Source organism: Rhinolophus sinicus, chromosome 3, assembly GCF_057876585.1.
Source record: "Rhinolophus sinicus isolate RSI-liver-muscle chromosome 3, RSI-T2T, whole genome shotgun sequence".
In the NCBI taxonomy this organism is placed as follows: Eukaryota; Metazoa; Chordata; class Mammalia; order Chiroptera; family Rhinolophidae; genus Rhinolophus; species Rhinolophus sinicus.
This window is the reverse complement of record NC_142503.1, coordinates 29,050,589-29,076,028: the sequence shown is the minus strand read 5'-3', so window position 1 is coordinate 29,076,028 and position 25,440 is coordinate 29,050,589. Positions and strand designations below refer to the sequence as shown.

Sequence of the window (25,440 nt, the reverse complement as noted above, 5' to 3'; positions counted from 1 at the left end):
TGGGGTGGGAGATGAGGGTAAGGGGGATCAAATATATGGTGATGGAAGGAGAACTGACTCTGGGTGGTAAACACACAATGGGATTTATAGATGATGTAATACAGAATTGTACACCTGAAATCTATGTAATTTCACTAACAATTGTCACCTCAATAAATTTTTTTTAAAAAGGCAGATATTATGAACTGAAAAAAAAAAAAAAAAATGGGCAGAGGGCCTGAACAGACCCTTCTCCTAAGAAGACACACAAATGGCCAACAGATACACGAAAAAATGCTCAACGTAACTAGCTATTAGGGAAATGCAAATCAATACAATGATTCGCAAATCAAAACAATGAGATACCACCTCACATCTGGTCGAATAGCTGTTATCAATAAGACAAGTAATAACAAGTTTTGAAGAGGCTGTGGAGAAGAAGGAAACCTCATACACTGTTGGTGGGAATGTAAATTGGTACAGCCACTATGCAAAACAGTATGGAGTTTCCTCAAAAAATTAAGAATAGTATTACCACATGACCCAGCAATCCCTCTTACGGGTATCTACCCAAAAAATCTGAAAACATTTATCCATAAAGATATATGAACCCCTGTGTTCATTGCAGCATTATTCACGGTGGCCAAGACATGGAAACAACCAAAGTGTCCTTCGATAGACTACTGGATAAAAAAGATGTGGTACATATATACAATGGAATATTACTCAGCCATAAGAAAAGATGAAATACTGCCATTTGTGACAACATGGTTGGATCTTGAGATTATCATGCTATGCAAAATAAGTCAGAAAAAGTCGAGACTCATGTGATTTCACTCATATGTGGGATATAAAACTGAAAGCAACAAACAAGACAAACAAAAACTCATAGACACAGACAACAGTTGAGTGGTTACCAGAGGGTAAGGGGAGAGAGGTGTGGTAGAAAAGGGAAAAGGGAGTCAAGTATATGTGATAGAAGGAGAATTCACTCTGGGTGGTGAATACACAGTGCAATATACAGTTGATGTGTTATAGACATGTACACATGAAATCGATATAATTTTACTAACCAATGTCACCCCAATAATTTTAACAAAAATTATTTTTTCAAAAAGTGACACCAATTCTCCCAAATGGGATCAATTACATAAGATCTCAAACACACTCTGATTTGGAAAAAGAAAATCTTGTAAACAATTAAGACAGATTAAGTTCATCTATTTTATAGTAGCAAGTCTTCCCCAGATGTTAATAATAGGCAGAGCTATTCGATTTTAGCCTTTTGTCGCCAGAGACAATTGCTACATCACTGTGCAAACATAATGAACTCATTTTATTAGGCAAATAGTTGAATTCCATTCAAGTGCACTTAGTACAGTATTACACATTATAAATTGACAGCAATTAAACAGATCTCCAATTAGAAATGGGGTTTTTAAAAATACAACTAATACTTATTTCAAAGTATATGTTTCACTAGTGTCCTAATGAAACATACAAAGCAAAAGATTTAAATGTTTCCAGCATCTCTGGAAGATTATCCCGTCCTTTAATGTATTAAAATAGAAGTGAGAAAAATATACCCCTGAAATCTAGAATTGAAAAGTACAGTTTGAAAAATTGAAACCAATTTGATATGACTGATTTTGATCATGGTTAAATGTTAAGAGGACAGCTCAGGAGTCGATAAAAGTTTAAAATTAGTCACATTTGCTGAACAAACATAAATGCAGGTGCCTGTAAAGTTTACACTGTGCCAGATTTTTCAGATCCATGTGTAGTCAGTCTTAAAATCCTAAAGACTTACGTTTTTTAAAACATTACTGGCTAATGAGGAGGAATTTTTTAAAAATCCAAATGGATTACATCTAAAATGAGGCTGTTCTTTCTCCTTTTATAAAATACTTTTAATTCATAACACAAAAGATATGCACAGAAAGACATTTAGAATGCTCAATCCTTTTTTAAAATTGAGGGATCACTGCTCTGGAAAATCTCCCTGTATTTCCTTTGCTTTCTTCAGAGTCTTCCTTTTCTTCCAAGAGCTTTGTTACAGATGTACATAAGCTGTACATATTGATACTTTATTTGCCTGTTCCCACAGCTGAAGAGGTGGCTCTGTTAGACAACACCTTCGTCTTTAAAATTTACTTCTGGTAGGATTCTCTAACTTTTGCCTGCAGTGCATCACATGTCTTCTTCGCGTCTCCTAGAAGCATGGCCGTGTTAGGTTTGTAGAAGATTGGATTGTCCACTGCAGCATAGCCAACACCCAAGGACCTCTTCATAACAATGACCTACAAAGCAAAAGTAAGTGAGAGAGTGTATTTAACAGATCTTGCTAGGACGTCTTCAGCACACAAACATTGCCCTGCCCTAACTCTGAACAAGGCACATACCACTACTAATTCTTTAGTATAGAGACATTAAAAATATACAAGGAGTATTTTTAAATGCATATTTACATTGCATTAACTTTAATTTTTTAAATGTGTCCATACTCTTACACCCATGAGAAAAAAAGTCATGTTAACAATAGTTTATCTGAGTGATAAGATTATTAAGTGATTTTTTCCTTAGTGTTTTTCTCTATAAAAGACTATGTATAACATTTTCTAGTCAGAAAAATAAGCATCTTCTGAATATGCTAAAGAGAACAAAAACAGTGTAAAAGCTTCTACTACAAATCCTAAGATGAATGTAGCTGAGTGGGAAAATGGTAAGTTTCCTATTCCATCACTTTAAGGTCAAATATATCAGAAAGTTCTAACACAAAAACCCAAGAACAATCTAGCTTGTCACAAGGAGAGTGCTGATAACTAATACAATGCTCCTACACAGCAAAATGGAAGGGGTACACCCATCTCTAATACTGATGTCGCAGAAACATATACAATTACACAGGTCATGGATGTCGCTGCCCTGGTGCATAGCAAGTCAGTTCTTACTGAAATGAAAAGCCTTCCTATGGTTTCCTAGGACATGTAATCTATCCCAAAATGGCAGCAGTACAAATATGTTCATGCTTCCAATAGCATTAGTACAATAATGTACTCTGCAAACTCTCAAATATTAACGACCAGTACAATATTTGTTCATATACACACAAACAAGTATATGGTATATCTACTCAATCATCACAAATACTAAGTTTGAAACTCACATATTTATAATAAAGAGAAACAAGATTAAAAGGGAAATGTAAATTATGTGATTATGGTTCTGAAAATGCAGATATGACTTCGGAATGGTAAAGAGAGGTGCCCACTGCTGGGGTAAAGGAAAATGGATGAGCCTCTGAATTCTCTGCAATCTAGCAACTAGCTTTTTCAGAAGTAATGTGCATGTACAGAGCTTGCTTCCTTATGCCATGTTGCTGTTTGGATTTCCAAATCACCTTCCTTCTAGACACCCCATAACAACATACAAATTCCCTTTCAAAACAACTAAATGAAAAAATGTGCTCGTCTTCATATATGAAGGCGACGATACTGGTTCTCTGTCCCAGAGAGAAGCCATCTGCTTCACTGGACTTGACCTGGACTTTGGCCAGACTCATTCCAAAAGCTCACAGCTCTTTTTTCAGCTGTAGTTACAGATTTTGTTAATCTATCCACATAATCTCATCTAGTTCTACTCATGATCAGGGCACTCATTCAGATTCTCTGGTGACCACAGAACCGACAGAAGCTGCCTAGAGAGAACTGGACCCTAAACATACTCTAACTCCTGGGCCTCCTAAAAAATTGTCATTTCTCATCAAGTGACCAAGGCAAGTGCTGTATATGTATTTTAAGAGACCTCTGATTACTGGAATGAAACACAAGTCAGAAACTTTACCTGCTTTGATTTCCAGACCTCAAGAACTGGCATGCCTGCAATAATAGAGTTGGGGTCTTCTTGAGCAGCTGAATTAACAGTGTCATTAGCTCCAATTACAAGGACTAAATCAGTGTCTGCATAATGAAAGAAAAAAAGATAAAACATGAAACTCAAAGAACTCACTTTCACTTCTTTTGAGGCAAATTAGAGAGGTCTGATGACTTTACAAACATAATAATAACAAAACCTAATATTTATAGAATCCACACTTGTCCCAGGAACTGTACAAAGAGCTTTATCAGAGAGGTTCCGTAACTTAACTAAAGTCAAACAGCTAAAAAGCAATAGCTCCTGCATCTGAACCTGAGCATCCTGACTAGAGCTTGCATTATTATGCTTTACCTCCCCACAATGGATCTACCTAATGTGACTTTATAGTTCTTTATTATCACAACATGATCTTGCCAGTTACATTATTTTATAATATCTGCATTCCATTTTCAACTTCTAAAATGACCACTTAAAATGCAATTTGATATCTAAAAGAAAATGGTCTAAGAGCCTGTACTATATTAAAACTGTGTCCATAATTCCTGGAACTGGCAGGTTTCACACATAATTTAGCAACAGTGATATCTGAAAGAGGACACAAAATTAAAATGGCCAAAATTCCCTCTTTAAAGATTATAATATAAACTACATTAGAAATTTACCAAAAATGCCAGGTGAGTCTAGAAATACACACGATTTCATTATTTTTCTCTAATAAACAGTATTTTCACATTTACAGTGCATACTTGTCAGAGGAAACTGGTTTAATTATAACAAACATGATCTTGGGCCAAATGTCCTTAGCATTCAGCATCTACCCAATGACAGCCAGAAAGTACAGCACCTTACCTAGTGAAGTCCTAGTACTTCCAGAAAACAGAAAACGACTTTACTGACCATGAATTGATACAACTGGAAACCAGTAAACACTGCCAGAATCAGGCACTAAATTATCAAAGGAAGCAATTTTATAAATGAGGAACCTAAGGTTGAGTACCTGGTTCAAGGTTACAAATGAGTGAGAGTCAGGACCTGAATTCTAAAGGCAGGTCTGTTCAGAGTCCCTCGGCAATGCGCTCCGCTGCACTGCCTCCCAGGGCTTTCACCATCCCTCAGCTCTCCTCAGAGGAACGAAATGACTCGTGCTACTTACAAATCTGGGGCCCCTTATTCAGTACTGCTTTTCATTTATTTAATTTCAACTTGTACCTACTAGGAACAGCTTACTCTTCATTTGACTGTAGGTCTTCAGTGAGCCCACAGTTTATGTCTTAAGACTGGCATTGTTTTCTTCACACGAAGATTATTTAAATGTCACCAGCACACCCATGACTTACCTGGGAAATCCTGGTTGATCTCGTCCATTTCCAGCACGATATCATATGGCACCCCAGCCTCAGCCAGCAGCACATTAAGCTGACCAGGCATGCGGCCTGCAACTGGGTGAATTCCAAACCTAGACATGAAACAAATGAACAGCTGGCCTTACTTAATGGGCCAAAATGTACGGAGATCCCAATATCACCTCCAAATCTGCACACTTTGTTCTTGGCACCTCTGCTTCTCCTGGTACTATCTGATCTCCACAAGCAGGAATAGAATTAGCCCAGATATGTAGGCAATCTATAAATATTGAAGTTGGAGATTTAATATCTCAGTATCTCAGTATACACAAACCATAACTCTTCTCAAAAAAATAAGAGTAACTTTAGAACCTGACTCTTCTATATATGTTTTAAGTACAATGAACTTCCAACAACATTAATATATAATATCACCTTACATTTAATAAGCACTGTGTTCTCTCATTATACTTTCTGATAAATCTTGAATCTTTAAAACCTTCTGTAAGTCAGCATGGAATTAAACATTTGCCATGAAAAATCAACATTATTCCATCAAAAGGTAGACTCTACATTCAACTGTAACCTCTATGTTCAAAGGCAGGAAAATAAAATATTGTCACGTACATAAATTAACAGACTACAATCTCTTAGAGAATGATACTGAAGCATTACTCCACGTCACAAAAGAAATAGGATAGTAACACTCTGGAGTGTTTGAGAGACAGAGTAATACACAAATCAGAGCTCCATACTCTACTAAGGCAAAAGAAACTGACTCATCAAGCAATTTCTTTCAGCCACAGCCATAATGGCATTTTTAAAGTCATTTAATCCAACCTCTTACCCACTGTATTGATCTTTGTCTCCTGAGCAGTGGGCACAATGCCTGGCCCATAGGAAGGACTCAATAAAAAGCGAGTGAGTGAATGAATCCAGTGAAGAAATGCATTTTATAGTATGTCTTGGCAGGGATCCATCCAATCTCAGCTTAGATACCTTCAGTGACCAGAAACTTACCCCTTCCTAAGGTCTATTCCATTACTAGACAATCCTGATAATTTTATCACACACACACACACACATACACACACACATTATATTAAGCCCAAGAGAACCCCTATCTCATCACTTTCCAAGGTCTGTAGTTTTGCCATCTGGAGCCATGAGTTTGCTCCCTCCTTCATAACGTAGATTCCTTTCAGCTATCCTAGGATGCCTGCTAAGCAAGACATTCTCAATTTAACTATTCAATGACTGACAAGGTGTCCAGATCCATTGCTGTCCTAGTTGCCTCTTCCTACACTAGCAATGCCCAGCTCAAACCTCAGTCCCCCAAACAATATGCTGGATGTGATCTAGATGCATAAGGCACAGCAAGAAAATCACATCCTCAGATCATTCATTGATGAAACCTAAGTCGGCATTAGCATTTACAGCTAGCCCAACACATTGCTGTCTCAACAAAACTTGTGGTCATTTAAGATGCCCTGTTACTTTTCACAGGAACTGTTTCCAAGCCAGGCTTCCCTCCCCACTTTCAATACAGGTCCTGTTAGGAACAGATTAAAGAAGCATAAGAATCGACACCTCCCAAAAGCAGACCTGAAAAAAGCTATAAAATGGCTATTTATGTTGTCCAGATAATTGACAAATGGTTTTCTACACCATTACAACTGATCGTGAAGAGTCTGAATTGTTGAGTCTTGTAATTGGGAAAGAAAAAAGAAAAAAAGACATCAAGTGACAGGTGTTTTCTTTTATCAAATGCTCCTTTATATAATCTTCCTTCTGGGATCACTGCATGTTCCTAAATAACCAATTTATGTTTAAAAAAGACAAAACTCAGGGCTAAAAAGAAAGAAAACAGTTATCTCTAGGTGGTTGTACAACAGATAACTTTATTTCTGATTTTTTACAATTTAGGGCAGCTGAAACAAACTCAGTACTTTAGTTAAATTGAGTTTTAGAGCTGCATTCCTATATTTAAAAAAAAAAAGAAATGATGCATCTTCTTTGCAGAGGGGCTGCTGACATATATTTTGACATAATGGCTAATACTGACTCTAGAATGTGCTAGGCAATTTGCACAACTTTTTTAGTAAATAGTTAAAAGCTGGGATTCAAACTCAGATCCTTCTGCCTCAAAGTCTGAACTTTTACCTACTATACAATATAGTCAGGAGAATCAAGCCATTTAAGAGACGTTTTTGTTTAGATAACAGCTCAGGTTAACCAGTTGTGTGATGTTATGTTAGGCAAGTTTACTTAATGACTCGCTGTCAGTTTTCCCACAGAGTAGTAACCAGCTGTTATTATAAGCTCACATCATGCCAAGGGCTCCATAAAACTGTGTAGAAGATGTCTGAGAAATACGTATTTATCTCTGCTTGAATAGATGAAATATGGAGTTACAAGAACCCAATGTATAGTGTGCTTTAAGAAAAACTGAGAGCCAAGAAATTTTCATCAGTGCTACAAATTATAAAATAAACATTAAATACTTGCATGGACAAATAGACAGAGGAGAAAAAAATGTCTCAGTACAGCAAGGTAAAACATTTATCAGCACTTCTTCAGTGCTGGCGATGTGGATCTTGAAAAAATTACTGGGAGTAGAAGGTAGAAATGAACTGCATAGAATGAACTATTAACAATCTATGATTCTTTTAGAAGGAATTCATCATCTCTTCCCTTGGTGAGCTATCTGTAGTTTTAATTTAGTGAGAATAAAATTAAGGGCCGTTATCATTTACTCTATCTAGACAGTGGTCACCCTCCCTCACCACCTCATAAGGTTTTAAGTTCTTCAACCACACATGTTCCTATCATTTTTGTGAATATAATAGTTCAACACTTGAGTAAAAATTGTTAAATGTTCTCTAAAAACAAGATTGCTTTTTTTTTAACTAGACATTACTATCCTATTGTCATCTTCTGTACCACACCAGAGTTTTTGATTGCTCCTGAAAACAAATGAGGCAAAATACTGTCAATTTATGTTCACACTCTTCATATAGTAATACAAGCTATATTCAGCACTACTGCAGCTGTTTTCAAACTGTCTCAGAGAAAGCATTTCCAAAATGTTCCACAGACTCCTTGATTGAAATAGCTACCTTAAAATTTTAATATTTTTACAGTGGCAATAAGATAAAACATTTGCAAAAAAAGTTGTCCAGGCATCAAAGTATATGCTCATTAAATGGGAGTTATTGCTAAACCTCAAATCTAAAAACAAATATCATTTTAAAATTTTAATAATAATACGGCATTTTAAGCATGAATACAAAAAGACTTGGAAAGAAAATGCATTATATGGAAATAACCAAAATATACTCTTAAGCTTACTGATTGCCATGAATTTTGAAAAAGACAAAATGAATGGAAGTTTCAAAGTGCCTGATTTTGTGAACAAGCGTCACAAGTTTTTAGTTCAGGACTTTGAATCTTTTTTCTATGATGAGGATGGCTAAATAATCAACCCTTAGATTCATGGGCAATAACAGAATCAGTAAGAAAAAGATACTACCAGGCACAGAGAAGGTGAAGTTCACTTAAGTGTAATAAACAATTCAAATTTCAAAAAAGAGGAAAGACTGAATTTGTGTAATCCTTGCATAAAGTGAGAATAGAAGGCAGAGCACAAAACAAAATGCACATGAGAGTGACATGGAACGTGTGGCTTTAAAGGCACACATGAGACTAAAGTATGAAACATCAGAAAGTAATTTGAATATCAAAATAAATAAGGATAGTAATAGATTATAAACCACTGGCGAAAATGGGAATTCATAAGTCAAGACTGATAACAGACTCATAAGTCAAAGGAAAGAACAAAGGGAAGGAGGAAGGGAGGGAGAGAGAAAGGAAAGAAGGGAGGAAAGAAGGCATACTCTCCCCACAATGGTAGACTATCAACTGATAACTGTGGTATAAAACCACCATTTTGCAACCATCATAATAAAAACTGGTTCAGATGAAAATCATCAGCACATGTTCAACCTCGGGAGTAGAGTTTGATGAAGTGCAGGATATTTGTAAGGTCTTAAAGAGAGCTCAAAGCAGTTTGCCCGTCCCTTACTCTTACTTCAACAGAAAAAGAAAAAAAATGTTAAAGACTTTCATTGCTTTCTCTGAGAGCTACTTTATTGAAAATGAGTAATAATAAGAATGAGTAGTTGTTAGAAATAGTAACCATCTATACTTTTTGCTCAACAGGCATTTGATTAAAGGACAGAGTCCATATTTCTCTTTCTTCCCAGCTAATAATTCCTTCTAAATACCTAACAAAATAGATTACCAAGATTAACAAACCAAATCTCAGTCAAGAAGAATTTAAATTGAAACTGTAATTTCTTACGTATTTTAATGCACTGTTTGGTATACATGGGTACTGACAGAATATTTTAACTCAACGTCCTTCTAAATAATTTGTGGGAGAACTAAAGGCAAATAGAACGTGCCCCAACAAAGGCAGACACCATGTAATTAAATGTTAGGATCCTGATGTGTCAGTTTTTAAATAATGATGGAACAAACTAATTTCCAAAAGAACATAGCTTAAAATCAAAAATTTTAGTTTGAAAAAAAGGTCATTCTGCTTTACAGAGAGGTTCTTACTAATGCATCGAACGTATTATTAATCAGCTGACTTTCATTCAAAATTAATGCTAATTTGTATTTCAAATGTGTCCATTTCAAGTCAACATTCCAAATTAACACAGGCTTGTTTTCCCACATTCAGGAAAAGATACTGTAACTTCTATCACTGACGAGACCCAGTGCTTAAAAGGATCAGAGGGTGCTTGGATAAGGTTCAAGAGAAACACAAAATATCTAACCACTTAGAAAATAACACACTCTGCGTGAAAAAAAATCAACTGGCTAGAAAAACAGGCAAAACTTTATTTTTAAGCAGATTAAATAAAACAGAAGTTCACCAACTAGTCCTCATTTTCATACAACAGAATAAAAAAGAAAATGGTCTTAAAATGCAAAAGAAAGAATTGGAATTAAATTTTGAAAACAAAGACTCCCTCTTAATTTTAAACAAATTTCCCAGTTTCAGCCTTCTTTTCTGTAGATCGGGGAGACAAAGGCTCATGAATCTGAGCTGATGTACTAACCACCTGTTCAGTACAAAATGGACTCAAAAGTATTCCACATATAAATGAGAAGGATGGTTGATTGGCAGTGGACGTAACAAAGACAGTTACGACAGCTGAGATATCACTTTCATGGATGGGAGGAGGGGGAGGGATCAACCAATGGTCTTAACACCATTAGTAAGAGAGAGGAGCAGCATAGGTGGGACTCAGAATTTCCAGAACTATAAGACATTGCTCTACCTCACTCCTATAGTAATATTTGCCATGAATTACTCATTTGTACTCTTTGGAGATGTTAACAGTAATCTCGGACACCAAAAAATGTCTCTTCCTCTCCCAATCCTCCTGATCACCAATTAGTATTTCCTGCCAACCCTTCGCCCCGCACCCTCTCCCCCCCCCCCCCCCCCCCCGCCCTTTCCTCTTCTCCAAACCTGATTGGTGAGATTTTTTTTTAAAAGAGTCACTGTAGTTCATGACATCAGGGTCTGTATTAGTTTCCTATTGCTGCTGTTAACAAATTACCACAAATTCAGTACCTTAAAACAATACAAATTGATTCTCTTATAGTTCTGAAGGTGAGAAGTCCAAAATCAGTTTCTCTGCACTAAAATCAAGCACTTGGCAGGGCTGCATTTTTTCTAGAGGCCGTAAGGGGAAATCCATCCCTTGCCTTTTCCAGTTCCAGGAGGCTGCCACCATTCCTTCTGACCCTCCTTCCTCTCTCTTATAAGGACCCTGATGACATGAACCCACCCGAATAATCCAGGATAATCTCCCTACCTCAAAATCCTCGTTTTAAATCTACAAAATCCCTTTTGCCATGTAAAGTAACATATTCATAGATTTTTAAGGATTAGGAGGTGAATATATCTTTGGGGGCCATTATTCACCCTACTACAAACTGCCTTTCAAGTCCTCAAATTCCAGCTAATAGGGCCTCTATTAGATGAATAAGCACTGAATATACACTTTGAGATTTACTTCTGGATTTCAATTTGGTATCCCTTCTTGATTTTAGTATTTTTTGTTTAATTTTTATTTATTTGTTTGTTTTTAATACTGCCTTTGCTTATTTTTCAATTAATCCATCTGGCTATCATCATTAGGAGGTGTCTTGGACCAAATTAGAAATCGAAGACCTCCAAATGTATTAGTTATTATTGTAATATTTGATTAGCTGCAGACTTCATAAAGACAGTGTTTCTTTTGAGCTAGTTGGGAAGAGTAAATAATAACAAAGCTAACCAACATGTTATGCTGAATATCCCAAAGGACAGATCACTTTACATCTGTTTGCATAATAATCTATTATACCAAACTTTACAACTCTAAGATTGGAGAAAAACACATACAAGGCTATTACAAGAGAATGCCAATGTTTTGAGAGAAATAACAGAACACGCTAAATTTGTAGAAATATGTATGTGCATGTTGAGTCAGTGTGAGTTTATAACAATTCTGGCCCATGGAACTGGCTAATCTCCAAAGTATGTATTAATGTTAATTATATCCGACATTGGTTGGCCATGACCGGCAATTTCCAGGAACTGACGGCCAAAGCTCATCAATGTTCCATCATCACATGAAGAATATCCAGAATTCCAAAATGCAAAGCCTACTAGCCTTTTAGTTCTTCCCTTTGAACTATGAAAATTATTTTTATTGCGTACATACTTAACAAAACAGAGTCAGCTGTCCCTGACCACAAGATTCTACAGAAGGGAAATAACTACTAAAATGAGATCACAGAAAGATCTTTCATGCTCCCGGACCTCTTTGTTTATATACCTACTCCTTACGATGCACTGGATCATAACAACTGGTTGATATGACTGTGCTCTCCAGACTGGGAGCTCCTTGAGTACAGGAACCATGTCTTATTTATTTATCAGTTCCCACAATACCCAGCATTCTATTATATGTACTCAATTAACATGGGGGGATGAATGGAAGGGGTTTTAAACAATATAGTGTGCTCAATAAGGTATGCTGACTACATAAACTTTCTGTCTCTTTTTAGAAAAAGAATTTAGGGAAGTAGTATAGAGTAGCAGTTAAAAAGCTCTACACTTGTCTTATGAGGGAGACCACTTCAGGGACGGTGTAGATGCCTGACCACTGTGCTATATACACCTGAAGCTGAGGCTGAATAATAATGAATGTCAACTATAATTTAATATATATATAGTCACAGGATGTGGAGTACAGCATAGAGAACAGAGTCAGTGGAATTGTAACAGCTATATACAATGTTAAAGAGGTAGTAGATTGGGGAGTTACCACTTTGTAGAGGGGGGTTATCACTTTGTGAGGGGTGTAAATGTTAACTATTACATTGTTTTGTACACCTGAAACTAATTTAAAAAAAGAAAAAGAAAAAGCTCTAGAGTCCCACTGCCTGAGTTTAAAACATTTGGACAATTTACTTCTATGTGCCTCACTTTCCTCACATGTACAATGGGATTAATAATAAAATCCCGTCAGAGGATTATTGTAAGATTTAAGTGAGACAGTTCATGTAGAGAGCTTTTTATATGAAGCACTTTAGACCAATGCCTGGCACACATAAGCCTTTAATCAATGTAACCTGCAACTATGATATTCTATTCAAATACTCTTTTTGTAATATAAATGTTCTGAATTTTTCAGATAAATGCACATTTTAATGATCATTTATATAAAAAGAAATGCACATTTTTACATTAAAACAAATGCTGGTTTGATATCAACATTTTCTAAGTTGGTTTTCTAATTATTATCTTGAAATCTCAGTAAACATCAATATAGTCCAATAAAAGCCAGAAATTCTTTGTACTCACAACTACATCAAAACACTAGAGAAACTATATAATTAATACAGATTGAGGCAAATAACTGAATACTGAACTCTTTGGTCATAACTAATATTCAAATACAGATTTACTTTGATAAGAGTCAAATTTCAAACTGCCGTATTTAACCTTTCCACCGATAATATTAGACACTTTTTGCCCTGACAACAAATATCACCAAGTCAGAGCAATCTCTTCAATTATCTTGAAGCGAGAAAAATTTTAACATTTTTTGTTACTTTCTCTCTCATACCGTGTTTCCCCGAAAATAAGACCTAGCCGGACAATCAGCTCTAAAGCGTCTTTTGGAGCAAAAACTAATTTAAGACCGGGTCTTATTTTACTATAAGACCCAGTCTTATTATATAATATAAGACTGAGTCTTCAATTAATTTTTGCTCCAAAAGACGCATTAGAGCTGATTGTCTGGCTAGGTCTTATTTTCGGGGAAACACGGTATATGAAAATGATAAAGTTTTTCAAGGAACACTGTAAAATAAAAGCTAAGACCTCAGTCACCAATTAAAAATAGACGCAGGCACAGTTAAAAAAAAAAAAAAAAAAAAAGTTTAATAATCTACTCAAATGAAAAACCTAATCTTCAGAGCCTTTTAAATTAACTAAGAAATAATAAAGCATATAAGCTATTCATGAATACCACATGAACTGGGTAAATTGTGGTAAGGGAGCAATTCAAAAAAACACCATAATTTTTTAAGCCTGGTTTTTAATACATGATGACAAAAACCCCACTGTTAGACTTTTTTAAAACCTCACATTTGATTTCAGATACCACATGTTTTAAAGGGGACACAACAACAAGAACTCCCATGATCATGGACCATGGAGACAATATGTCCTGACCAGGACACATTATAGCAGTGGTTCTTGGACATGAGGGGCTATGAAAGGGTATAAAACATTCACCACATGGATCCTACCACAACTGTTCAAATAAGCTACATTCTCCTTCTTGCATTATGGAAATATCCAGATTTAGTTCAGCAATAAACCATGAAGAAGAGCCATGTACCCCAAGTCAAGATAAGACAAAGAAACTACAGGGACAACTGTGCGCTGGTTCTAAAGTATTTAGAGTGTTTTCTCCATTTTGCAAACTCTTGTTATTATAAATAGTGAAAAGGATCTCCAGATTTTAAAATACATATATATATATATATATATATATATATATATATATATATATATATATATATATATCTTTAAACCCTCAACTATTTGGTTAAATGTTTTGGGAGTCGTTGTGCAAAATCTATTTTCATACTCAAGATATTCAAAGGGTTAATTTCTTTTCTTTCACTGTGTTTTATATTTTAAAGTCAAACTGCATATAGGACAATGTACATTGGTAGCATTTTGGAATTAGGTCTTCCCAATAACATCATCCCACAATTCATCTAAATATGTTATTCTCAATTCCTAGGAGAAAGACAAATTAACTAGGAAAAAGACATAACAAAGGGAAAATTTTAAAAAGCGTTAGTTTATTAAAAGCTTACTTATTCTTCCTGTTTTCAAACATAAATATTTATCAATCAGTAAACCTTAAGAGTTAAAATAGACCTTAAAGATTCTCCAATGCAACTGCTTCCTACGGCAGGAATCCTTCATTTAGAATTACACTACAATGTTCAGTCACAAAACAGGTTAGGAGTTCCACTGTAGATGTCATACGTAATAGAGTCCCTGGTATGGGCTACACATATTAAGGACCTTTATATTCTATGTTTGCATGTGGCAGTGTTCCATTCTGAGGAGCGTCCATGAAGGTAATAAAAAGTTGTGTGACTATATTCAATTTTTTTTTTAATTGTGCATTTCACCTGTGAAAAATATGATGGGATTTGAAACAGAGGTTTCTTTGGTTTATCACTTTCTGATCAGAATGTCTAATTGAGTTACAGGTCACTTATTAAAAGCACAAGAAAAAGTTATTTTTTAAAATAACTACAATAAATGTTTAGAATAAAACCTCATAAGACATCAAGCAGGGTAAATGTGACACAAATTTCACCCTTGCTGGTGAAAAGGTTGGGACCAACTGGGTAGAATTAGCCTATCCATCTGAAGAAAAACATGGTTATGAAGCGGAAATAAAATCTTCCTAACAAGGCAGACGCTGCCCACAAAAACTAATTAATGAAAAAGGCTGTGGAATCAACTTTCTGGCAAAGCTTCTTAGGCAAAAGGATAGACACCCAGCTTTCTAAAATTGTGAAAGTCCTTCTTAGAAGCAGTGGTTCAGACGAACTCACTCATACAAGTCCAAATGAAAAAAAAATTGTTCATTAAATTTCCTAGGCCTGTCCAACAGCCAGAACTGGAGAATGTTATGTACCTTTCTTTGTTTTTGTGAAGGCAAATAAGGGCTGATCTGCTACCCTGATCTGAAATCTGGTGTTCATCCATGGTCTGCCTTTCTTCAGGAAGAAAATGATGAATGTTAAAGAGCTTACAAAAATGTCTCAGGGTCACAATTTTTCTAATACAGAATTTAGAACCTGTTCTATGACGTGGATGAGGAAATGCCTGACAAAAGCCAATGGTCATATTTTCCATGTGTACATGCGACCTGTGGCACTGAGGCCATCCAAAGAATGAGAAGTCATCAAAGGAGGATCAGATAAGGGGATCCAGTACAAACACAACGGAGTCCTCTGCAGAACCATGTCTCAACCTGTTTTCCATTCTGAGGAGATCATTAAAGATTGTGTCCAAATATGGCTTTTCCATCACTAAACCAAATCCAGCTACCAAACCCAGAATAGAAATTGTATGACTACTGACAGTTTTCATTTCAAAATAACCAATAAGACTATGAAGAATGATATCAAAGAAAAAATTAAAATTATAATTTGCCACTAATGTTCTGATTATAAACTGGCACATTGCAGAGATTTAGTAAAAATTATGCATAATTTCATCTTTCTGTCTGAATAACTCTAATGATGTTGTTGAATGCAATGGTTAGTGAGCTCCATAAAATGCAAATTATAAGATACTGAGGAATCTGAACATGAAATGAGAAGGTTTATATTTACTTATACCCTGCCATGTTTACATGAACCTTATTGAAGAAAATCAGCTCAGAGTTTATTATGACTAATACTAGAACTAAGGGCCAAAAATCACCCTGATGATCAGAGGCAGTGGTTTCATCAATTGTGCGAGTTTCTCCCTCAGACCACTGAATTGTCTGTGACAGGGTTTCCAAGGAATAAGTCCTCCAATAGTACAGCTGACAGAGGTTTTACAAATTACCGAAATCACAGACAGGCGTTTAACATAGTCTTCTGTTCTTTCCACCACACCAATATGCTGTGGACGGTATAAAGCCAAATGTAGTGTGGTCAACATTCGGAATCTGGGAGGAAGATGGCCACTTCCTAGGAGCACAACAGACACCTTTGATCTGAGAGGTTACTGGCAAGTCAATGCATAGGCTGAACACAGATGTGACTGAACACATATACTTTCTTCGGTTTCCCTCTTTTCCACCAAAAGTTTCACTCATTTGACCAAATACACAAATAACTCCCATCACACCCACCTTCCTGCCACCACATTTCTCAAGAAAGCAGGCTCGGTGCAAAGACACCATATTCTCTCAGAAAATCAGAACACTGGCTAATTCATCACCAAACAGTGCCATTTGTAACTCTGAAAGTCTGACACAATAGCCTGTGCTATAGCTGTTCATCATTTCAACTAGCATCTGAATTGGAAACACAATGGGGGTATAAGTTTTTCATAATTCAGGATATCTTAAAGCCTATTAACTATCCTCCCAGTGAATGTAAATTCCGCAGGGTCAGTTGTTTTTATCTGTGTATTCACTGATGTATTCTCAAGAACTAGAACAGTACCTGGCACAAAGCACTATCTAATTATTTGTTCAGTGAATGGTCACTACCATAAACAGTCGTGTCTAAAAAGGAGGTATTACAAAGCTGGCGTGAAACTGCTAAATAATGCCTATTTCTTTACTCAGATACAATACTGGATCTTTCATTTGGTCTAATTTCTATTCTCCTCAGAAACATGAACCTTTATTGCTTTACAAATTTGCATGTCCTAGCTCTTCCTACACCCCAAAACATAACAAATCCAAGAAGTATAAACTGTTTATTTGAATTACATTTAATCCATGAAAAACAGGAAAATCCAGTTAGTTCGAAAAAATATTTCATCTTCACGTTATCTTCAAAGAATAAAAGATTTCTTAGCAAAAATAACATATATTTAAACTTATAACCATGTCATACAAAACTACAAAACACTATTAAATTGTAAATACCATTGGCAGCCAAATGTGTTTAGACAGAGAATGAAAAAAATTTAATATTTATCTTTAAAAACCTGCAAAAATTTTCATGTTATGAGTAGTATAAGAAGTTTGAAATGTCCCCTGGACAATTTGCCTCTCCTTTGTATTCCTCCCCTAATTCTACTCTACTTTTCTTAGCATACTATCACATTAAATGAAATTCACTCATTGATTCATTCATGTATTTGTTTTCTTTATAACTGCCGTATTTTCCCGTGTATAATGCACACTTTTTTACCCAAATTTGTGAGGGAACAATAAGGAGCATTATATATGGGTAGTACTAATTCTGTACCGATATAAATGCTTTTAATTCTTTTATTTATGCTTGTGAGTTAAAAGTGTAGCTCTAGAAATCAATAACGATAGCTGTATGCAAAATAATACCCTGGAATACAGTAATCGGTTTTGTTGAACTTCCAACAGACTTGCAATGACGAAGAGTTCTTGGCCTACTACGATGAGTACATATCATAAATTTGTTACTGGTACGTAAAATTTATTGTACCTTGTATTTGTTCTTGTGTTTTGTAATTATTTGTTACATTAAATTTCTTATACCATAATATGTAAAAAAATAAATGCTAAAATTCTTTTATAATACAAAAAACAAGTACCTAAATGTAAACAAATAAAAATTTGAATTAAAAAATTAAAATGAAAGATTTTTTTCCCTGAAAGTTTGGGCTAAAAATATGGGTGCACATTACACACAGCAAAATACTGTGTAAACTTTTGAAAGTTGGAACTGGGCTTATGCATCCTTGCATTGTCACTACCTAGTCATAAATGTCTATCAAATTATTAATAAAAAGATACAGCTGAACATTAACATGAAAGCAATATATAACATCACTTAGTTAATCAAAGAAGCTGATATGTGGTTTCTTAAATTCAAAAAACTTCTGTGATAATCCAAGCAATAATGCGTTTATGAAAAAAAAGAATTACACCTCTTTCTAAGAATTATTCACCGGGAATACTATCTCTTCTTTATAATGAAAAGCCTATCATATCAATCCAAAGACTGGGAAATAAAGAGAAAAAATGTCTGTCCTCTTGTATCCCAAGATTTTTGCAATAAAATGCTTTTAGAAATCAAGCCTAAGTTAGGTAAGTTACAGAGGCATTCTGAGCAACTGGGAAGCAACAATATCCCAGCCAGTAAAGAAAGTCTACGTCAGTGAACTTTCACGATGTTCCAAAATGAGCTCTTGTCATGAAACGTCACATGCTTCATTTTATAATCTCAGCTCTCTGTGAGCATGTTATGACTATGGCCAAAGTAAAGGAAAACAGGAGTGTCTCTAAATCAATCATGGGCCATGAAGCCAGACAGACTGTATGACAGATGCAATTTTTCTTGGCACCACTTGGGCATAACTAACTGATGACAATCGTATGTCCACACTGGCACATGTCCACGGGGGATGTGTGCGAGTATGTCACCACATCTGGATGTTAGGCATGCTGGGGTCCTGAGGCTCAGAGATCTACCAAAACCAGAGGCCCAGCAGCTGTGCTCAATGAACACCGTGGGAGCTCCACAGAGTGATGAAAGGACTAAATTACCGCAAACTGTAAATACAGATTTATTTCATTAACATACGAGGTAACTGCTGCAGCCATCTCTTGTTCACAGACATTTGTCTCTTTAAAAAAAGTTGTTATCTATATACATATACATATTCCTAACTTCATAAAGAAATTTTGCATTTCTCCTATGAAAAGACGACACACTCAAAGCAAAATCCATAAAGTTTCTATGATTCCCTTTAAATAAAAAAAAAAATCTTCACACAGAAACAAGGAAAAATATGATAATCTACTGTCATCATGTTAGCAAGGATAGTTCTCTTCCCTTTAATTCAAATGAGATTTACATAATTTGTTACAAAGCCCATGTTGAAAATTCGACATACTATACTTTTTAAAAACTATAGTATACTAATATATAATTTCATCTTTAATATGAAATATTTAGATCAAGATAAATGACTAATTTTTCCTAACTCACAAACAGCAAAATCAGACTGAACAATAATTTTATTCTGATCCTATATAATAAATTAATAAATTTATTTTTATTAATAAATTATTTGAACTATGACAATTATGTGAAACGATAAAAAGCTCTCATGAAAAGTCTATGTTCTAGTCACAAAATTAGTTCAATAAAAAACAAATTATAACTAAGAAACTATTCACACATGTTTAATTAAATATCTCCCATAAATCTTAAGTCAAATAATTACTTTTCTCATGCAGTGTGACAGAATTCATCCTAAAACAGCAGTTTATATTATGTCCTCATGGATAAAATTCAAATTTTAATCAGATCAGAAACTAAAATTTCATTTGTCTTATTCCTTTTCTTTTCAGAACATTTTTTTCCATCCCTCTTATTCCTTTCCTTTCACATCCTGCCTTCCATCAAGCTGCCCAACTCTTACAATGCTCTCCAACTTTGCATCTACCTATCTAACACTGGACTGTTTTTCCAAGATGTCTGGTTAATATAGGCTGATCAATAGGTAACAAAGGAGGTATGTCAAATTAATCATTCCCTTCCCTAAGTATAATTAAGACATAAAAGCCATCTTTCTCTATTTTATTATGATTGCCACTCATCTCCTAAACATTTATGTGGTGATAGAAGGCATTACTAATATACTCGACTTTTCACATGTGGATTGAATATAGAAAAACAATTTCATTTTAGAAAAATCATAGATTTTTTAGCACATCCTTTCCACTTATAGGTCTGCAAATGCTTTAAGTGGCAAAACAATGACTAAATTGGAAGCATAGTTTAATACCCTATATGAAAATAGGAAAAAGTTACGAAAATGAGACTTAAGTGAAAATTAAAAAACAAAATCAATGAGTTTTCTCATCGTCTATCTTCAATTAATCTAAGAATATACTAAACATCGGAACCATGTATATCACAGAAATGCTGGTCCTAACACAAAACAGTATTTTAACTCTATGTGTTTGAAAAACACAGATTTATAGACCACAGGAAGGTAGAGATTAGGGGAAAGAGTGAAAGAAGAAAGTGAAGGAAGGGAAGGGAAGGAGGGAAAGGAGGGAGAGGGGAAGGATGGAGGGAAGGAGGAAGGAGGGAAGAAAATGCAGCTGACAGTAAAACATTTTAGATAACCTATGATTTCATCATTTAAGTTTCTTTTAACACTAATAATAGCTGCGATACTTAAGCTGAAGATAAGGATTCTGCATCCAGTCTGGCCTGATACTCTCACCAGTTCTAGGCAAACTGTGTGGCTTATTTTTTTATCATCTGCCCACAGACAAAAGTGTAAGATGGGCATCTAAAAGGAATGTTTGTTAACAGACATTAACAGTTATGTCAATATACATTAACATCCTGGTGGACAAACTAATTTTACTTAATAATAGTTACCTTGTCTCTGTTACTTATGGTACTATATCAGTGAAACTGCTAGTGAAGCAGCTTCCCCGTAAAACAGACAGCAGTTATCCTCCCACAGAGAACTCCAGCCAATCCTGCCACGGACTCCCAACAGCAGAGTTCCAGAATAGAGATCCAAAGGTGTACAGGACAGATGCAAAGTACGGCCAGGGTCATCACCCACTGGCCCCATTTTTACATGCCTCAAACCCTCTGTCCAAGGTCAGGAGGAATAATCTAGAAATAAAGAGTCCTCAGCTTTGCCATTCTGTTTACTTTGCCATCCTCCCAAGAGCAGAGTCCAGAGCCCAAATGGCAAGTGACAGGAACAGCTGTTGCTCTAACTCATATTTGAAAAAGTGTATGGTTTTAGAAAAAGAAAATTTTCAGCAGTCTTTTCCACCCTGAGAGTGTGAGAACTAAATCAAACAGTAACCAGCCCACACGTTGACCACTGGGTCTCACTCTTCACAGACCTCTCGCTTCATTGTTTTTCTTCAGTGTGAACAACAGAAACCAAACAGACACAACTTGATGTGGTTCAAATGCTTTCCTTGACCTCCTTCCGCAAATCAAACAAACCACAGAGAAACAGGACTTCTGTTTTACCCCATTAATAAATATCTTGCAGTTTAGTATAACAAAATTTCCCTTTCTAAAATGAGCCTATATTTAGGTTTGATGCTATTAGACAGAGGGCGAAAACTAAGTAGAAAGACTAAGGCTAGAATAGGATTTTTTACCACTTAGTTTCCTCACCTAAGATTACATATTTAAAACTCCACTTTAAGATACCAATGCACTATACACCTGAAGCTGAAGTAGAATAATATAGAACATCAACTATAATTAAGTGGATATTACATATATATATATATATATATATATATATATATATATATGTATATAAAATATATCCACAAGATGTAGAGTAAAGCATAGGAGGATAGTGAATGGTATAGTAACAGCTATATACCATGTCAGAGGGGTAGTACACTGGGGGGGGTTATCACTTTGTGAAAGGTGTAAATGTCTAACTATTATGTTTGTACACCTGAAACTAATAACAAACAAATAAACAAAATTTAAAACATAAATAAATAAAACTCCACTTTAAGGAATAGTCATAAATGTCTGACCACTATGCTGTACACCTGAAACTAATATAATATTGAATGTCAACTATAATTGAAAATTTTTTTTATTTTAATTCAGTTTCTCAGTTTAAGGCTATTAAGTGCTCGCTAGCCACATGAGGTAAGTGGCTACCATATTGGAAGAGTGCAGGTATAGAACATTTCCATTTTCACAGAAAGTTCTATAGGACAATGTTGGTATATACTGTGACCTGCTCAACTCAGGCCTCGTGAACAGTATCTGAGCCCATCTCCGGTTCTCACCACTCAAAACAAATGACAGAAAGACTAGTACTTTCAGGGATCATTTCTATAGTTGTTACGGGAGGAGTTTCTCTGAACATGCAGAGCACCAGAAATAGAGGGCAGCTTGCTGTTGACCGAGTACAAAGTAACAGTTATGTAAGAAGCGTTCTTACCACATAAAATAAATTTTTAAGTGGTAGTAAATAGGCCAAACTGCTAATAGTAGTTGTCTCTGGGCAACGGGACTATAATTACTTTTTTCTTTTTCCTATTTATGTGTTCTTGGATTTTATTCAATAAGCACAATATTCTTTTCTTAATTAACAGAAATTACATGTAAGATTTTTTAAAAAAGAAATGCTCATCTAAAAAAAAGTCATCTGTTTTCCTTTTCTTTCACACACACACTGCAAGCCTCTCACTGGAAGCACTTACCTGACTTTTTTGCCCTGTTCAGAGAGCATCTTTACCAAATCGGCGATAGGGTACTGAGCTTTGGCCGCACAGAGACCATAGCCTACGAGGAATGTTAAGAACACAGAAGAATATGGTTTTTATTTTGAAATTTTATGAACATAATTTTATGCCCAAAAGGCAATCAGTTAACAGGACTAGAAATGAAAGCAAACCTATAATATGGAGTTTTTAAAATACTGGATTGAATTTCAAATTCAAAATCTAATGGTTCCCTCCTCAATCTTCTGTAGTGCCTGATACTGCTGGCCACGCCTCCCCACACACCACACCACACATACACCTGTGTCTCTCTCTCTCTCACTCACACACTTTCACTCTTGCTCTCACTCATTCTCTCTCTGTCTCTCTCATAAATGTTTTTAAATTAGCTTCACACTTGGCTTTAATAACACTGCAGTCCCTGGTTCCCCTCCTAACTTTGTTCCCATTCTTCCTCAATTTCTGTGACTAGATCTCCTTCTGTTCTCCCCCTTACACAATGAAGGTCCCCCAGGGCTTTAACTCTGCCACTCACACTCTCCTTGGGAAATCTCAGCCCAACCCATGGCTTCAAAAACCATATGACGACTCCTAATCTGTCTCCAGGCTCAGTTGTCTGTTATTTGAGCGCCAGTACAGCATGTCCATTGTCCCATCTCCACCTCAAACTTAATGTCTCCAAAAAAGAACTTAGAAACTAACAATTTAAAAAAAAAATTTTTTTAATAAAAAAATAAAGGGGAAACTCTTTTTCTCGAAAACAAAACTTCCCCTCTGACAAAGGAAAAACAGAAAACATTTCTAATGTTTTTACAGGTATGACTAAAAACTTCATACGTCTTCCTTCTCCTTAAACCCCCTACAATTCTGCCCATTCTCCTTGTAAAATGAATCGCACATCTATCCCCAACTTTTCTACCCCCACTTTTCCAAATACCAAGTCTCTTCTCAAGCTATTGCCTCTGCCTTCCCCCACCCCCAATACCACCCATCCTCTAAGGCCCAAAACAAATCCTTACCTCCCGACAATCTTTCTTAGGTTCCCCATGATAGAAAAATTGTCTACACAGTCCAACTTGGCCCTTATCATAACCCACCTTACTTTATTTATCAATCTGACTTCTTCACTAGATGGAAAATGCCCAAAGGCAAAAGAGTGTGTCCTTTACATCTTTCCACCTTTATACTCTAGTGCCATGTTTCTCAACAGGTAACACTAATGCCACTTTGGCTGGAACAATTCTTCATGCAGGAATGTCCCAGGTATTATAGCATATTTATAGCTTATCTGCTCCCTCACAATAACTGACAGTAGCAGTTTTCTCTTTGAGACAACCAAAATCCCAAGTCCACATTTTCAAATGTCTCCAGAAAATGACATTTTACCCAATTGAGAAGGCTTGCATCTGAACATTCAGTTCTGCTAATGTTTGTTATTTGTATCTTATAACCAATCAAAAAAACTACCACATATCAACAGATTTTCTTTACAGAAAACTCCTATGATATTGAATGATAGAGTTAAAATCTTAATTTGAAGCCAATGTATTGCTTGTAACATCAGCATTCTGTGATCACAATGAAGAAGAACTGAACTAAACCTCGAAAAAGAAGGACACCGAGGCCTGGAAAGATTATACAACTTGGTCAATGTCATGTCGACTGTTAGAAGCAAAACTAAGAACCAAAGTAAGATGCTATGACTCCCAGACCAAGCTTTTTCTCCTAGGCCATGTGACCTCATCTTGTTGGCAACCACAGGTTTCTCTATGATTTTTAAATATTTCCTTCTGAAAAGAAAGAGATTATCATTTACTAACATTTACTGAGCAAGTCTAATGAGTGAGCTAGACACTTTCATATACTATACTTAACTTAATCCTGACAATAGGCTCAAAAATTATCAATGAGAAATAAATAACCAAGATTCAAAGATGACTTAAACATTTGTACAAAATCACAGAATGACACTGCTAGGACCATTACATCAATTTGTAGACTCTCTATGTGATCTCCAAAATATTAACCTAACCTGGGAACGCTCATTATTTTTCATTTAGTAATGATAGGATTGCTTCTAAGTTTCCAAAAATGAAGAAGTTCCCATTAGAATTTTTTCCTATTATAAGAAACTGTTTTGATATAATCAATTACAACAGGTATTAAAGGTTGCTTGCTTTTTTTTTTAATTTGGTTTTTTTACCTGGAGTAATAATAATGCTATTAGCTTCTCGAATCATGTCAATTGCATTCTCAAGGTTGATTTCTGTATGTGTGCCAGAAATTTCCATGGGTTTTCCACCAGCTGTTGAAGTGGTACCATAGCCTCCAAGAATCACATTAGCCAGGGAGCGATTCATTGCCTGGAACACAAAATTATTAGCTGTGAGAGTTTAATCCATGTAACTTTTTGAAAATAATAAGAATCCTTATGTATATGATATTCAGAATCATTTAAAGAGGTTTATGTAATCATCTAAAACATTTTAATCGGATAAATTTGATCTAGCTTCTGAAAATTATTTCAAAAATTTAAATGAAAAGACATCTGGGAAATCAAAGCATTTTTTCTATAAAATCTACTGTATACTGACATATTTTCAGTAAAGGAGCAATTATAAAAGCATTTAACAGAACGTTACTAATAACAATAAGAAATTAATGAAAAATTCAGA

General features: G+C 35.4%; 1 protein-coding gene and 1 pseudogene across 14 annotated transcripts in view; one reads left to right on the top strand and one right to left on the bottom strand.

Moving 5' to 3' along the window:
• Nucleotides 1–1,294: 1,294 nt before the first annotated feature.
• NNT (nicotinamide nucleotide transhydrogenase) overlaps nt 1,295–25,440 on the bottom strand; it is an 84,743-nt gene continuing 60,597 nt past the window's right edge. For all 14 annotated transcript variants that reach the window (XM_019736218.3, XM_019736224.3, XM_019736220.3 and 11 more), the window contains 5 exons: nt 24,969–25,128; nt 22,745–22,826; nt 5,193–5,311; nt 3,823–3,938; nt 1,295–2,279 (listed from right to left, as the gene is read on the bottom strand). In XM_019736218.3, the coding sequence (XP_019591777.2) occupies nt 2,130–2,279; nt 3,823–3,938; nt 5,193–5,311; nt 22,745–22,826; nt 24,969–25,128 (627 nt within the window). In that variant the 3' untranslated portion in view covers nt 1,295–2,129. The remainder of the gene's footprint in view (nt 2,280–3,822; nt 3,939–5,192; nt 5,312–22,744; nt 22,827–24,968; nt 25,129–25,440) is intronic.
• Nucleotides 22,348–22,481, top strand: LOC148758472 (small nucleolar RNA U3; annotated as a pseudogene).